We start from the raw sequence: 17532 nt of genomic DNA on the forward strand, positions 1-17532 counted from the left end.
TTTTTTAAGCATCCTCTACAACATATCCAAAATTTAGCTTTCTCGGTCATTTTGCATTTCTAAGCCGTTTTTTCCGACATAATGACTGGCCTAAAGAGTAAATCGTGCAAACGAACAAAAAAAAAAACTGGTTGTTGTATAGCCCGGGAGCCAGCGTCACTCATTTTTGAAAGATTTGATAATGGATGAATTTATTTTTTTTGGGCAGTTTTTACATTAGAAAAACATAAAATCGATGCCTGCAGGCGCACCCGTGGTGCATTAATTTACAGTTAATTTTCAAAGTTGTAAAAAAACCGAGGTCACATGTCTAACATGATAAGACTTGAAACCGGTCTAGAACGTTAGTTGGCACTGCCTTGAGAAAAAAAAACCATGCCTGCCACCTGGACAGTGGGGCGAAGTTATCCTGCCGCTGACCTAAAGTTGCAAAAAAAACCGTCAAATTGTTATATGTGATAAGGGCTGAAGTATGTTTAGATAGTTAGTTTGACATTTAAAATAGAGAAAAAACCATGCCTGCCGCTTGCGTCCCGGGGAGAAGTCGCCGGCAGGATCGAAAATAGTCGCACTGTCGCATACTGTATACAATCCAAAAATATTTTGTTTTTGGGTAGAAATCTGGGAGAGAAACAATGTTTTGATGAATTTTGTAGACCGTTTAATAAAGAACACTGAAAAAATAATATCAGCTCTAAAAGTCTAATATCACTCAAAAAAAGGGGGCAAAGAGGGGAAAAACATCCTTTTTAATCTATTAATTATTTAATTTTATCTAAACAGCTATGAAACTAAATGTATACAAGAAATATGCATATTTTTTGCATAATTTTATATCTTATAACAATAATATAAGAAAAAGGGGCACAAAGAAGGGCAAATGGGATACAAACACATTTTTATATGGTTTCTTGATACCCATATATTCAAAACGAAATTCTTTTAGAATAATTAGTTTTATTTCTGGCACTAATATAAATCAAACCATAAAAATTTGAGAGTGGTGCGGTGGGGGTGGTTATGGGTCTAAAACACCCTTAATTTTTTTTTTGTTTCATAACGAAACGTAATGTGTATTTTTTTGCAAAAGTCGTAACTGGCACAAATTGATAAGATTATTGCAATCTTAATTTCACATTTTTTATTTGTGAGATCCTTACCAGAATTGCCACTGGTAATATATTTATTTTTAAATGAAACATTTTTTGCAATCAAAAATGTAAATTTTTTCAATATAAATGTCTATTTTTTTTTTTTTTTTCAAAAACATTTTGTTTGTCAATGATGAAGTTGTTTTTATTTAATTCATGGATAAAAATGTTACCTTTTTTTAAATTATCAATTTCTTCATCTGATGAGAGAGATCCCAGCTTCTTTTGGAAATATTTCAAAAAAGATACTGCAGATGTTTACGAGATGTACAGCCGGAACGGTGATAGTAACCTTTGACGAGTATTTCTCACCCTCAATCAAGGACAATGAACACACGTTGCGAGGTACAAACCGAAGTCAAATGTATATCAAATAAAGGGTCCCGATCAAGTCCGGCCTGCAGACTTTCTATCCGAGCTGAGAAATATTAATTTTAAGGAGAGCTTGGTGTCTTTTTTGATCGAAGACTGGAAAAATCAAGAGATGGTGACATTCTTCAAAAATAAAACAGTTTATGTTAACTATAAAAATTGTTACAAATTTGTTACAAAATTGTTACAAAAACTTGACGCCTGTCAAGTGGAGCCAGATTCGAATGTTCTTATTCGCTGTTCCGATACGGACATTCTCGTCATTGCACTTGGAAACATGCAGCACTTGAAAGAAAATGTAAGACTTTGGCTGAAAGTTGGCGTTGGTAATGCAGAAAGGTTCATCAACGTGTCGAAGCTCTACGAATCATTGGGACCAGATTTATGTCAAGCTCTTCCAGGATTCCATGCTTTCACAGGATGTGACTTCAACCCTGCATTTTTCAAAAAAGGCAAGAAGCGGCCACTTACAATTCTTCAAAACTCAACTGATTTCATCGAAGCCTTCTCAAAACTGAAAAACTATCCAGACATCGAAGCACAGATATTTGACATACTAGAAAGATTTTTTTGCTACATATACGGACTTAAACAGTTTAATGACGTCAACGAAGCACGGCTTTCAATTTTCGCCAAATCCTTTAAATGCAACGACAGCTGCGCCAGCAAATTTTGAGATGTGCTTACATCTGAAGTATATGGAGTAATGCATACCGCCAAAATCCCACCGTCCTCTCTCCTTCTAACTGTGGATGGCAAGAAATAAGGGACAAACTGGAGTTTAGGTGGTTTGAAGGTGACCAATTACCAACTTCGGCCAGCGAAGTTTTGATTAAGGATCATTCAAACATTAATGATTCAGGTAAATACATCAACTTTCCATCTTCCTTTGACAATTCATACAGTTTTTAATCTATGTTCCTTTAAACAGACGCAAATATCCAAATTGACAACGAAGAAGATGATGAAGAACCTACCCACAACCAAGTCAGCACTAGCGAAGATTCTGATGAAGAAGATATTTCATGTTTAATGGAGTCATTCAGAAGTGGCGAAGATGTGCTGTCCAGCATTTTTGACTAAATTATAATCTTATAACATTTTGAAAACAAATTAAAACCAAAACTAAAAGCACACACAAAAATGTTTTTTTAAAACTTATTTGTTTTGTAAAGATCTTATGCCAGGTAACAGCAAAAGGTGATTCCCCCCCCCCCCCCCCCCTCCTTACCTTTTTTCTGGTATAATTGTTATGAGGTATATATTAATGCAAAGTATAGGTATATTTTAATATACTTTTACTTTTTTAGACGTTTTGATAAAATAGATTAAAATGGGTATTTTTCCCCCTTTTACCCCTTTGCTTTGGAGTTATAAAAGACTTTTAGAGCTGATATTATTTTTTCGGTGTTCTTTATTAAACGGTCTAGAAAATTCATCAAAACATTGTTTCTCTCCCAGATTTCTACCCAAAAACAAAATATTTTTGGATTGTATACAGTATGCGACAGTGCGACTATTTTCGATCCTGCCGGCGACTTCTCCCCGGGACGCAAGCGGCAGGTATGGTTTTTCCTCTATTTTAAATGTCAAACTAACTATCTAAACATACTTCAGCCCTTATCACATATAACAATTTGACGGTTTTTTTTTACAACTTTAGGTCAGCGGCAGGATAACTTCGCCCCACTGTCCAGGTGGCAGGCATGGTTTTTTTTTCTCAAGGCAGTGCCAACTAACGTTCTAGACCGGTTTCAAGTCTTATCATGTTAGACATGTGACCTCGTTTTTTTTACAACTTTGAAAATTTTTTGCCACTTATTGCCCCACTGTTGAGGTGGCAGGCATCGATTTTGTTGATTACATTTGCCTAAACTACAGATAAAAAAATAATTTAAGCGTTATCATCATTAACATTGAATAATGACGCTGGCTCCCGGGCTAGTACGAGCTCTGCGCGTTTGCGTATCTACTTCTTTTCTTCTTTCTATTTCTTTTTTTCTTGTATCCCTAAGGCCCATTTCACACATCGCCGAGAACCGGATAAACGGCCCGGATACACGGTTGCAAGGATACACAATCTTATGGGCGCCTTCACACGTAGAAACCGAAACCGAAACCGTGTACAGTGTACACGGTTCGGCTGCCGAAATGAAATCAAATGCGCTTGCTACAACCAGACATAGAAGAAATATATATTTCTCTTGTCTTTGTTTGCTTCAACTTAGCTGCCGTTCTGATTTCCTTCTCATGTGCTGTAGTCAAGAAAGGGGTTGTTTTGTTTTTTTTTTTTATATTTTGATGTCAGTTCGTATTGTGAGGTAAGATAGGGTTGTTTTGTGTTTTTATATTGTGAGGTAAGGAAGGGGTTGTTTTTTTTTTCTGTTTAGGTATATCAACATCAAGTCGAAGTGAAACCTACAAGAAAAATTCTTGTTTCTTCTGCAGCTGCAACCGACCGGCTGCCGGGTGTGTGTGAAAGGATACTCATTTTTTGACAAAACCGTGTATCCGGGCCGGATAGACGGTTCTCGGCGATGTGTGAAATGGGCCTAACACTCGAACGATGTTCGTTCGTAGTTCAAACATCTTCTTAGGTCTGAGTTTTTTCTATTTCATTTTTATTCGAAGATACGAATCTGAGTTCGAACTTTTGTCCGGAGGCCTCTTAATCCAGTCAAATAAGGGTTTAACCTTTACGGTTAAAAATTCTGGAGTATTTTTTAATACAGCTCTTGTATAAAGCAATTTTCAATACAAAAAATATTACATTTTAATACTTCCAAAATATTAAAATTATTTTTAATATTTTTTGTATTAAATTTCAATATTTAAGTATTAAGTTTATTATTTTTATACAAAAATTGTTAGAAAATAATCTCCGTGGGTAAAATTCTAATCTTGTATTAAATTTTAATACCACTATATTAGATTTTAATATTTTTGTATTACATTTTAATATAATAGTATTAAAATGTAATACAAATTTATTAAAAATTAATATAAAAAGTATTAAATTGTAATACAAGAATATTAAATTTTAATCAAACGACGCCAGCCATAGTTAATAAGGTAATATGTATCTTCCGAACGTTGTCAAAATTTGTTTGTCAAAAATAGGCACCAATCTGTCAAGTTGGCCTTTAATTTTTATATTTCAATCGCAGTAAGTTTCACAGTTTGTGAAACAGATAAAATAATATCACCATTATTATATTATTTATTATTAATATTTATTTTCAGTAATGAATTTAGGAAAAAAATACTTAACTTTAAATACATTTGGTATTGAATTGAAATATTTTTGTACTGTTTTTTAATAAAATTCTTATTAGAAATTAATATAAAAAGATTTAATTTTAATATGCAATACTTGAAATTTAATACATTTCTTATTAAATTCTAATTTAAATTGTATTATGTTTTAATTACTATATTAAATTTTAATACATTTTGTATTAACTAAACAATTTTAAGTATTAAATTTTAATACATTTTTGTAACCCAACAAATATTAAAAAATACTCCAGAATTTTTAACCGTGTAGGATTGAATGTTAATAGACATTTTTTTTGCTCAATACCTTCGTTTTGTCATTCTATAACATACCTCAAAAGTCTAGAAAAATCTCAAGTCAAAGCGCGCAATGGAGATTTTCTAAATTAGCAATAATAGACAATGGTATTACATACACGTATGATACATGACTTCGAGGTATTTTTTAATGCTGATGCCAAAAAATCTAAAAGCTAGACCATATGACTTCTCTGAAAAAAGTTATATCTGTTTTTCATTTGTTATTTGTTTTTTTCTTGTGAGCAAAAAGTTTATCTCACAAACTTGTAAAGCTCGTTGTAGTCTTAGCGGTGACCGTTGAGTTACTTTACTTATAACGAGTGAGGTTAAAATTGGTTTCAAATGAAAACTAAGTTGATATTGAATATGAAAAATAGGATTGCCATTTTTGAAACTTGAGCTCTTGTTTCGCAACCCTATTTTAAACGGAAAATTGTCAAATAACTTATACTGTCATATCTTAGTAGTTTGATCAAATAAGAAAATTTTTTAAATGCCAAACAAAATTGTAAATATATATTAAGATTTTTGTATTGCTGGATTATTTTTATATTTATATTTTAAAATGACATCCATGGATTTATAGAAGTAAAACAAAAGGTAAATAATAATATTGTAAATAAAATTTTTACATACTGAAGAAGCAGGTTATAGCGATCAGAAAAATTTTTTAAACAGATATTTTGTGATGTTTTCATTCGATTGGAAACACAAATGCTATACCAATATTTAAAGCATTTGTTTTCCATTACAAATTCAAAAAACAAAATATTTATTACAAATAAAAAAAAATGCATTAAAAAACATTGATTGCAACTGAAAAAAATTGCTTTTAAAAATAATATTGCAACTGAAAAATATTTGCCCTAAAAAAATATTTATTGCAAAAAAAAAATTTTGCATTAAAAAAATTTAAGCGCAACTGAAAAATATTTGCATTGAAAATAAAAATTTTATTGGAAATTAAAATATACTTTAAAAAAATTTTATCGCAAATAAAAAATTTTCTAAATAGAAAAAAAATCAAGGGAAAATGTGTGTGCATTAAATATTTTTTCTTAATATTCGTCAAATTTCTTACAATTTTGGGTATCTGACCATACCTTACATTAGTTATTTCAACTACCTATACTATTGAACCTTATCTAAGGCCAAAAAGTCAAAACTGTAAGGGATTCCACGAATATTAAAAAAAATATTTAATACACACATTTTGCATTGATTTTTTTTTTTAATGCAGAAAATGTTTTATTTGTAATATAATTTTTTTGCTATGCAAATATTTTTCAGTTGCAATAACATTTTTTTTTAAAGCAAATTTTTTTATTTGCAATAAATATTTTTCAGTTGCAATACAATTTTTTTTAATGCAATTTTTTTACTTGCAATAAATGATTTTTTTTTAATTTGAAATGCATTTTTACAACCCTGAATAATAATAACATAGCTTTTTCGGCGTAAGGCCATTTTAAACACTTTAATCACTCTAAATACGGTTTTTACAAACTTGTATCTAAAATGACATACGTCTTGACTCTTGTTGAAAATATTCACAAATAAATAGAAACTTATAACTTTTTTTTTTTGTGAAACAGAAACCCACAAGAAACTTGAAAGCTCACAAATTTGTTACTTGTCAAATACAAGTTGCGGTGAAACAGAAAATGGATTTTTTCACAAATTTAAAGTTGTAGATTACAAGTACAATTTTGTGATTACAAGAAACTGGTGAAACAAAATTAATCGATTTTTTCACCAATATTTTGAAAATGACTTGTAATTACAAATTTGTAACTTGGTGAAGATCAACATGAATGAGGTGCATTGCTTTTCAGGGATGGTCAGATTGATTTGTTTGTGGGTTTGTTAAATTCAGCGTTAAAAAATACCTTGAAATCGTATGGGTTATGTTGTTATACATATAAGAATCTAAATTTTGTTATTATTTTTTTAAATCTGCACCTATCCTTAGTTTAACCTGCAAAATTAGGACTTGCGGACATGAGATTTTTTAGATTTTTGACATAAGTTATACAATATCCAAACAAAAATAGAAAACAAAATTAGCCTATTAGCACTAATTCCAAAATTGTACCAGGATGTTTTTTAGTGCATATCTCAAAATTTCCCCTCTTCTCAAAAAATACCAATTGTTCATAGATATGAATGTTTTTTTCATTGCATTGCTTTGATTCTTAATGATAATGGATATGAAAACCTTCATGCAAAATTTGGTTCCTCTACCATAACTTTTAAGGATTTTTCGATAGTAAGTTTGCAACTGTTATAATAATATGGGTTGACAGATGAAAAACAGGTATAACTTTTTTCAGACACGTCAGATTGTCTTGATTTTAGATTTTGGCATCAGCATTAAGAAATACCTCGAAGTCATGTATCATATGTGCATAACCATTGTCTATTACTGCTAATTTTGAAAATCTCCATTTCGCGCTTTGACTTTGAAAATCGCGACCTGCTGACATGAGATTTTTCTAGACTTTTGAGGTACTATGTTATAGAATGCCAAAACGAAAATATTGAGCAAAAAAAATTTCTATTAGCATTCACTCCGAGGTTAACCTCTTTTTTCACTTTATTTGACTGTATTACCTAACTCGAAATTGTTATTTTAAAAATATAATAGTTGGGGTGTTTTTGGTTGCATTTTCAAGATAAAGGTCTTCAGGCTCAGGGAAAATGACAGAGCATCATATTTTGCACTTAAAACACATACCTATTGAAGTTACAACATTTCAACTATCTACATAAAGTGTAAAATGCAATATAAAGCCATTTATTCACACAAAATAGACGTTTAGATGAAAACAACAAAGAAATTTTTTAGATAGAAGAGAGTCTTAGCTGAAACATGATGTATGTAATAGCTTTTAACTCTATCAAATATTATGCACTTTGGCTAAAAAACAAGTGATTTTAGTGTTTTTTAGTATTTGAGTAGGGTTGCCGAGTACTTGTCTGCATTTGCCAGGTGACACCTGACATTTTTTAGATAGAAGGGAGTATTATCTAAAATATGGTGTATAGGTAGTAGACTGATTCAAAAAAAAAAATACTTTTTTTCGTTCATAGTTATATCGAAAATATTGTTGGAAACGACGAAAAAAAAATAATGTAAAAGTTCCAGACCTTAATATTAATATTAAGTACCACCGCATTGCAAATTTCTATTTCCAATATGATTTACATGGGAAAGATTGTGTTTTTGAGTTTGGAATTGTATAACTTTTTAATGGTTCATCAAAAAGGCTAGATTTAATCATTTTCTTGTATAAAATTGAACGCTCTACAAAACAGCTCCAGGAAATTTTTTTGATAAACTGCACCGTTTCGAAGTTATTCAACTTTAAAATATAAAATGTAATTTTTTTATTAATTAATTAATTTATAATTTTAATATTAATTTTTTCAACTAAAACTTATTTTAATTAATTTTTCTCGTCGGTTTTTTTTTTAATTTTATGAATTCAATTTTGTAGAGCATTCAATTTTATACAAGAAAATGATTAAATCTTTTGATGAACCATTAAAAAGTTATACAATTCCAAACACAAAAACACAATCTTTCCCATGTAAATCATATGGGAAATAGAAATTTGCGATGCGGCGGTACTTAATGTTAGTATTAAGGAATGAAACTTTTACAGTTTTTATTTTCTTCGTTTCCAACAATATTTTCGATATAACTATGAACGAAAAAAAATAATAACTCGACGGTCACCTCTCCGAATATGAGTAATAAACGACTAATCTGAACAGAAAAGCCAACGCGTGAAAGGTGAGTAAATAAGCTCCAAACACCAGAACAACTTTTCTGGGTCCAGATGTTTAAGTGCAATGTATTAAAACATTTACAATAAAATCGAGTTTTAAGGGAAATTTCTGCAAAAAAAACTTTATTACTGAAAGAAAAGATCAAAATCTTTCGAATCCTCATTGATTTAAATTTTTCATGTGTAGATCAATATTTTCGACTTTTTCTGTTACTTTTTGAGTTTTTGTCTATAACCTGAAAAGCAACCCGAATTTGAAAATTTTTATTGAGTAATTTTTTGAAGATAATTAAATTTCCTATAGATATGTATTCTTTAAAAAAAATTGAAATTGAAATATTGTAAAAAACTTAAGAAAAACTATTCATAAAAGAGAAAAAAACGAAATTGTTGATGTTTTTACTAAATGGTCTATTTTTATCATTTGAGCATAATTTATAGATATTGAACATGTAAAGGAGAAAAGAAGATACTTTATCTTTAAAAAATTGAATACGGCTAAAATTGGATAAAATATGGATTTTCAAAATCTACTGTTTTTGGTCTTTTTGAACCACTTTTTTAACACATATTTTAAAGAAATGGTGTTTAGCAGTGGTTTTATTGCATGCATTTTTGTATTTAAAATTAAATTAAAACAAATATTAAATCTATTTTCATTTGAAATATTTTATAAAATAAAATTTAGGATAAACGATCATATGAGATTATTTTTTACCGACTTCCAAAAAGGAGGAGGTATTCAATTCGTCTGTATTTTTTTTTTTTTTTTTTTTTTTGTATGTTTGTTACCGCATAACTTTGGACTGAGTGAACCAATTTTGATAATTCTTTTTGCATTAGAAAGCTGGTGGCTACAGTGTAGTCCCATTTCAATTTCGCAAACTTTTTGCCATAGGAACTATTTTAAAAACCTTTTGATCCATGGAAGTCGGTTTTGTTTTTTTTTTCTAAAAATGATTATTAGAAAATAGAGGTATAAATTGATAAAAATAAAAAAATAAAAACTCTTACTTACAACTTCTAAAATGTGTTGAAGAAAAATTTTCAAAAAGACCAAAAACAGAAGATTTTGAAAATCCATATTTTTTCCAATTTTAGCCATATTCAATTTTTGTGAACATTATGTTGAAAAATAAAGTATCTTCTTTTCAATATCAATAAATGCTCAAATGATAAAAATAGACCATTTAGCAAAAACATCAAAAATTTAGTTTTTTTTCTCTTTTATGAATAGTTTTTCTTAAGTTTTTTACAATGTTTCAGTTTGAAATTTTTTTAAAAGGATACATATCGATAGGAAATTTAATTATCTACAACAAATTACTCAATAAAAATTTTCAAATTCGGCTTGCTTTTCAAGTTAAAATTAAAAACTCAAAAAGTAACAGAAAAAGTTGAAAATATTGATCGTTACAAAATTGGTTATATCAGAATAATTTATCCATAGATTTTGAAGAAAATTATCTTTTTATCTTTGCCAGGAAGTGTACTACTCATGAAAAATTTAAATCAATGAGGATTCGAAAGGTTTAGATTTTTTATTTCAGTAATAAAGTTTTTTTGCAGAAATTTCCTTTAAAAACTCGATTTTCTTTAAATGTTTTAATACATTGCACTTAAACACTTGCCGATCTGCAAAAGCTCTGTCGGAAGTGAAGTGTTCTCTTTGTCTTTTAAATCTGTTGATAAATTTTTTTTCCTACGTCATTATTATCTGTTATTTAATAAATGTCTTCAAAATAAAATTTAAAAAATTCAATAGCCCTAAATAATTATTTAAAAAAAAAAAAAAAAACTCCGTGCAATAGAAATCAAATTCAACAAAAAATCAGTGCATAAAATTAAACAACAACACCCATATCAACGCATAACAAAAAAAAAAAATAGAAAAAGTCCAGTAGTTGTAGTGCCGAAAAACAAAAAAAAAACAATGACAACATCAACATTAACCACCTCTCTGTTATCACAATCAGAAAAAAAAATCTCTCGTCGCACAATGCCCATGCACCCATATAATATAGCACATCGAGTATACCTTCTTTTTCCATCCCTCGTCTTTCTTGCAGTCAGATTTGCCTAGCAGCTGTAGTATTGTAGGTATTCAGATTCACTCATCTTCAATACCGCAATTGTTATCAAATCTGATTCCAGATAATTTGTTTTATGTGTTGGTAAGTAACCAGGGGCGGATTGATGCAAGTTATCACTTAGGCATAACACTAGTCATAATTTGTTGAGAGAAGCCCAATTGGAACTTAGTCAAGGGATTCAATATAGATAACTGTCTGGATTAGGTTTTTTTTAGTTCTGAATATTTAAATGGTGGATAAATTCAGGGTCGATTATGCCAACATTCGTGGGCTAAGATCGAATTTCTGTGATGTGTACATTTATACTGTACAAAACAGGCCAGCTGTTTTGGCATTAGGTGAGACCCAAATAAGTGAAAATTCAGAATAATCTGAATTTAATCTTCATGGGTATTGCTTAGTGCCATTATTCTTTTCTCACCATGGACTAGCCATTTATATAAGAAATTATGCAGCTTATCAACTCCAACCACAGTACGACCCGTGTGTGAACACCAATTTTAATTTCATGTGGTTAAAATTCACGGTTAATAAGCGCATCATTCATACATGTTTCATTTATCGAAGCCCCAACCTGGACAGTAATTCAACTTCTAACGAATTTGATGCTCTGTCCGACTCCATCCAATGGATTGTTTCCCTTTATCCTCACACTGAAATCGTTATTACGGGCGATTTCAATGTACACAATTCTTCGTGGCTTCGCTATTCTGGCCAGACAACACCCGAAGGAAGGTATGTCGAGATTTTCGCTTAATTAAACCATCTTACTCAGCTTGTTGACGAGCCAACTCGAATATCAGACGTTAATGGTCAAGCTGAGAACACTTTAGACCTGTTTCTTACCTCGGACCCTGACTGTTAGTGTATTATCGCCTCTAGGTAAGTCAGATCACTGTGTCATATCTGCAAAATTCTCATGTCTTAAAAATCTAGTTAAAGAAAAAACACCAAAGAGAACTGTTTGGCCATATGAGAAAGCCAACTGGGAGGGACTCAACGATTTCTTTAAAAACTTTAACTGGTCACTATGCTTCCTCGATAGTGTCGTTGATTCCTGTGCAGATAAGATTACAAATTTAATTCTCTCCGGAATGAGAAATTTTATCCCCAACAGGGTTAAAACAATCAAACCGAAAGAGAATTCGTTGTTTGACTCGAGCTGTAAAGAGGTAATCAGGATTAAAGAGGTAACGTTTCGATGTTTTAAAGCCAACCCTACTGAGGAAAACCGAACAAAGTTTAAACAAGCAAGAAAGGCTAGCAACGCTCATATTCGACGGATCAAATTTCTATATGACCAAAGATTACGACAAAAAATACTACAATGTCCCACAGGTAGTAAAAATTGTTGGTCATTTGTAAAAAATATTAAAAACTCTAATAAATCTTCCGTTCCAACGCTCGTTAACAATGACACTCCTTTTGTTAGTTCTTGCGAGAAAGCTAACCTTCTTGGTAGGCAGTTTGCTGGCAATTCAACTTTACCAGAAAGTGTCATGACTCGCCTTCACTTGATAGAGTAAATAGTTGTATGGGACCCATCTTTTTTCGTACTCGTGGAGTGGCAAGAGTCCTTAAAGATCTTGACATACACAAATCCGCTGGCCCGGATAGTATTCCTCCCATCGTTCTGAAGAGGTGTTCCTCCACGCTGGCAAAACCACTGCGTAAGCTTTTCCATCTGTCCTACACTATTGGTCTCGTTCCGAGTGGATGGAAAACAGCATTTGTCCCGCCTGTCCCTAAAAAAGGCGAATCGTCTTCACCCTCTAACTATCATCCGATTGCACTCACGTCTCTTCTTTCCAAGGTCATGGAAACGCTGATTAATTTCCACCTAAAGAAATATCTTGAAGAACGGAAGCTTCTTAATGACCGGCAGTACGGCTTTCGTAGCAATAGGTCCACTGTTGATTTGATGGTTTATCTCACCGATCAGTGGAACAAATCTTTACACCGTTTTGGAGAAAGTAAGATTATTGCACTTGATATTTCAGAAGCATGTGATAGAGTTTGGCATCAAGCTCTCTTATCGAAAATGCTTGCATTCGGCATTGATGAATCTCTTCTTCGTTGGATTAGAAAGTACCTTTCGAATCGTTCAATTCAAGTTGTATTGGATGGATTCAAATCTGAAACCCATAATATAAACGCTGGTGTGCCCCAGTGCTCCGTTTTGTCTCCGACTCTCTTCCTCATTTTTATTAATGATCTACTCTCTGAAACTTCTTATATACTTAATTGTTTCGCTGACGATAGTACCCTCAGCTTTTCATATTCGTTTGAGGATTCACACCCATGTCCTTCGGATGTGGATCTTCAACGGCAAAATATGATAAGCTCATTAAATTCTGATCTCGAATGCATTGTCCAATGGGAAATAAGAAACCGCGTAGAAATTAATGCTTCTAAAACACAATGCTGCTTACTATCGCTAAAACGAAAACCTCTCCTTTTGCCACTATCCATGAGTGGTACTTGTATCGAGGAAACCAAACAGCTTTCGATTCTAGTTATGTCCATTACAAACCACCTCCTGTGGAATGAGGACATATTCGATGTCGCCAAAAACTCTGCGAAATGCTTAGGTTTCCTCCGAAGATGTAAGAAATTTTTCACCCCTTCTGATCTAGCTACAATTTATAAAGCATACATTCGTCCAAGGCTCGAGTACAATTCCCATATCTGGGCAGGTGAGACCACTTGAGTTATTTGGACCGAATCCAAAATAGAGCTTTTAAAATGATAGGTGATAGGTGCATTACAGATACAATTCCATCTCTCGAGCACCGCCGGAATGTATCATGCCTGTCCTTATTTTAAAGGTATTTTTTTTTTTTAATGTTCAAACGAAATAGCTAGTTGCTTAAGCAATTCAACCGTGATACTCGTACCATCATTTTACACTAGAGCCCAATTTCGGACGTACCGTTAAGTATAGAGATTCTTTCTTTAGCCGTACTACGAGAATGTGCATTACGCGCCTCAGTTTTTCCCTCCCATTTTAATGTTCAGAACTTTAAAACCAATTGTGCATCGGCATCTCCTTTTAAATCCTTTACACTTTCCCTAAAGCTCGTACTGTGTTTATAAACATATTAAGGGTACCCAAAAACCTTTAGTGTGCGCAAATTATAAAAAAAAAAAAATATGTGGAGTGACACAGAAAGGTGTTTTAGAGTTTGTTGCTTATTTACTCAGCTTTCAGGCACCGGCTTGTCTGTTCAGATTAATTGTTTATTACTCAAGATATAGCCCGAATACTAAATAGGCTCGAAAAAACAACGACAAAAACTTTGAAAAATCATATCTCGATAACCTATCCAAAAATATTTTTTTAGATAAGATTTTCGAGTTTTCTAGGCTCAAATCTATACGAAAAGTATAAGGGCACTTGGTGTACAATTTTTTTTTAATTTTTTGTAAACTAGTGTATTTAGGTAGTTGTTAATTAAAAAATAAGTTTGATTGTTTCACTATGTAAATTTCTATATTGTTAACGTTTCAAGCATAAGTACCCCATCTTGCCCCCCTTCCTCTATATCAATACTTCTCTTCAACTTTTCTTGTCTTCTTTGTCCCGTTTAAGCCCACAATTCGAAATACATAAAGTATGAGTTAACAATTATTACATTTTTTTTGTTTTATTTTTTCTTTAGATCGGCTATTACAATATTTCCTCAGAAAACAGACGAAAACCATGATTTCCGAATTTGGAATAATCAACTAATATCTTATGCAGGTTATAAACAAAACGATGGAAGTGTAATAGGAGATCCAATGAATGTTGAAATTACTGAGGTGAGTAAAATTATTGAGAAGGAAAGAGTTGAAAGAATTATTTTGTTTGTATTCTTGTATGGTGAAGAAATGATTTTGCCCTTGTTTTTTTCGGTACCAATTCAAAAAAGATCGAAAATTAAAAGAAATGACGCAAACACATACCCGTAGCTAGGATTTCATTTCGGGGGGGGGGGGGGGGGGGGTTGGGGGGGGGTTTTAGCTCAGACCAAACAAAATTTTTTTTAGAAATCACAATACTTTGTATCAGCTAGGTATATGTAACTGCAGTCGATTCTAAATCCCGCTAAATCAAATAGTCATTTGAACTGTGTAGAAGCGAAAATTTGCCAATATCCTTTTTAAGTATTTTTTAAGAGAGGAATTCGTAGTTAAAAGTTTAAAAAAGCCCTGCTTACGGTAAACGAATTTAAAAATGGCCGAATATTCAGCGGCATCTCTAGTTTTGTAGGTACAAAGAGTGATAAGTTGGTTGATATAAATTGCGAGCGTTAGCGAGCAAGAAATTTTTTTTAAGTAACAAATTTTAACCATTCTAAGGCTTTATAAAAAAAATTATTTCATACAATTTAATATATAAAACATTGAAAAATGGACTTTTTCTTGCACTGAAATTTTGTAGCAGAAAATTGACAGGTACATTCTATCTATTGAGTTCTAAATGAAATTAGCAATACTTAAAAACCAAAATTTTAAATAATCCAAGTTGTTTGACATGAGCTAATTACACTGGTCAACAAGGTTTTTGTTACAGAAACCAGGGTATACTTTTCTATAGGCTGAGCTCGAATCCGAAGTCAGAAAAATTCTATCACACCACGTTTTGGAGATATTCACGTTAGAAAATCGAAAATGCCGATTTTTACCAGTTTTCAAAGTTATTTTTTAGCGTTTACTTATTTTTTTTTAAATTAAATTTGTAACAGTTTCTAAAAGAATTGTGTCAAAATTTGAAAGCGATTGGTACAGAACTTTTCGATATTTGCTATTAAAAGCAAATAAATATGAGATGCCCCAAACACCTTGATTTCAAGTTATGATTTCTCGAGGAAGAAAATAGATATTTAAAAGATTTAAACGGATTAAGAGAGACAAAACTTAATTCTTTTAGAAACTGTTACAAATTCAATTTAAAAAAAATAAGTAAACGCTAAAAAATAACCCTGAAAACTAGTAAAAAGCGGCATTTTCGATTTTCTAACGGGAATATCTCAAAAACGTGATGTGATCGAGTTTTTCTAACTTCGGTTTCGAGCTCAGCACACAAAAAACCTATAGAAGAGTATACCCTGGTTTCTGTAACAAAAAAAAAGTTTAATTTCGTTGACCAGTGTTATACTTCACTTTGAAATTTAACAATAAACTGAAATTGTTTAATTTTATTATTTGAAACAAAAGAGTAACGAAATGTTGTAAATACAGTGCTTTGCAAAAGCATAATCACACCATATAAAAATGCTATTTATATAAAACCGAGTATTACAGCGACACCCTACTATTTTTTTGTTAAAGGGGATCAAAAAACAAGAATATTGAGAAGAACAAAATGTCCCGTTACTTTCTCTTATAATTTTTAGAAATAAAAACAAGTTTTTCTTCCATTGCAAAAGTATAATCGCATTTTTTTTATTTTGAGTATGGCCAACAAGGTTTTTGTTACAGAAACCAAGATATACTTTTCTAAAGGCTCGAATCCGAACTGAGAAAAATTCTATCATATCGCGTTTTTGAGATATTCCCGTTAGAAAATCGAAAATCCCGCTTTTTGCCAGTTTTCTAGGTTATTTCCTAGCGTTGATAGGTACTACAGTCTCTGAATAAATCGATACATTTATTTTCGCTTACATACTGGATTTAAGGTTAACATAGAACAAAAGTGGGTAATAAGCAACTGAAGATATCTCGGACAGTAGAAAAGATGTCTGAAAGATTTAAATAGATTTAAGGGTAATATTTCAAAAACGAGATGTGATCGAATAAGTCCGTCTTTGGATTCGAGTTCGGCCACCGAAACCCTTTGAAAAAGCATAGTTTAGTCCCGGCACCAAAAACCCTGCATAAGTACTTGTGGTATTTAAAGGGTTCTTAAAAGAGCATTTTAAGGTGTTAACATAGTGCTTAAAGAAATGGTCAAAGAGATAAAAACTCTTTGTAAGGGACCAAACAATTTTTGTTTTCCTTTATACGAACTTCATCGACAGCTTCTGCAACGATCCAAAATTGGTAGTGATTTTAAGGGAGATTTTCATATAGGTAATCAAATCACTAAAATACAAAAACAAATCATTTAGTGCTGCACATATTGAACTTGTATATGTTTATAATATAGGTATCTTTTGATTTTCTGAAAAAAAAATTTCGGAAAATATATACGGCTATGCGCAAACACAATAGGTTCCCAACGTAATAGAGTCCATTAAATGGGTGGAAAAGTAATGTACTGCATAAGGATTTATGTAGTCACTATACAACTGCATAAATTCCTATTCATAAAAAATTATCAATTCATTATTGTAGTTCTAACGAGCTTCTCTCAATTTTTTACATTTAAACGATTTCGCAATTTACCAGATCGAGTTGGTCTGAAGTCAAAGCACACGGGCAGTGAAGGGTTCCAGGTTCAAGTCTCGATGTGTGCATGACATTTTTTTTTTATAATTTGATAATTTTACATAACAAAATCGCACGTACTTGCTCTTAGAATTAAAATTACTTTTACGCAAATTTGGTAAATTTGTATGA

General features: G+C 31.5%; 1 protein-coding gene across 5 annotated transcripts in view; it reads left to right on the forward strand.

Moving 5' to 3' along the window:
• LOC129905198 (nitric oxide synthase) overlaps window positions 1–17532 on the forward strand; it is an 822682-nt gene that overhangs the window by 317398 nt on the left and 487752 nt on the right. For 4 of the 5 annotated variants that reach the window (XM_055980616.1, XM_055980618.1, XM_055980617.1 and 1 more), the window contains one exon: window positions 14649–14790. In XM_055980616.1, the coding sequence (XP_055836591.1) occupies window positions 14649–14790 (142 nt within the window). Of the gene's footprint in view, window positions 1–2841; window positions 3087–14648; window positions 14791–17532 lie in introns of those variants that run through there. The other variant, XM_055980620.1, reaches the window with a different exon arrangement.

Source organism: Episyrphus balteatus, chromosome 1 (assembly GCF_945859705.1).
Source record: "Episyrphus balteatus chromosome 1, idEpiBalt1.1, whole genome shotgun sequence".
NCBI classification, from domain to species: domain Eukaryota; kingdom Metazoa; phylum Arthropoda; class Insecta; order Diptera; family Syrphidae; genus Episyrphus; species Episyrphus balteatus.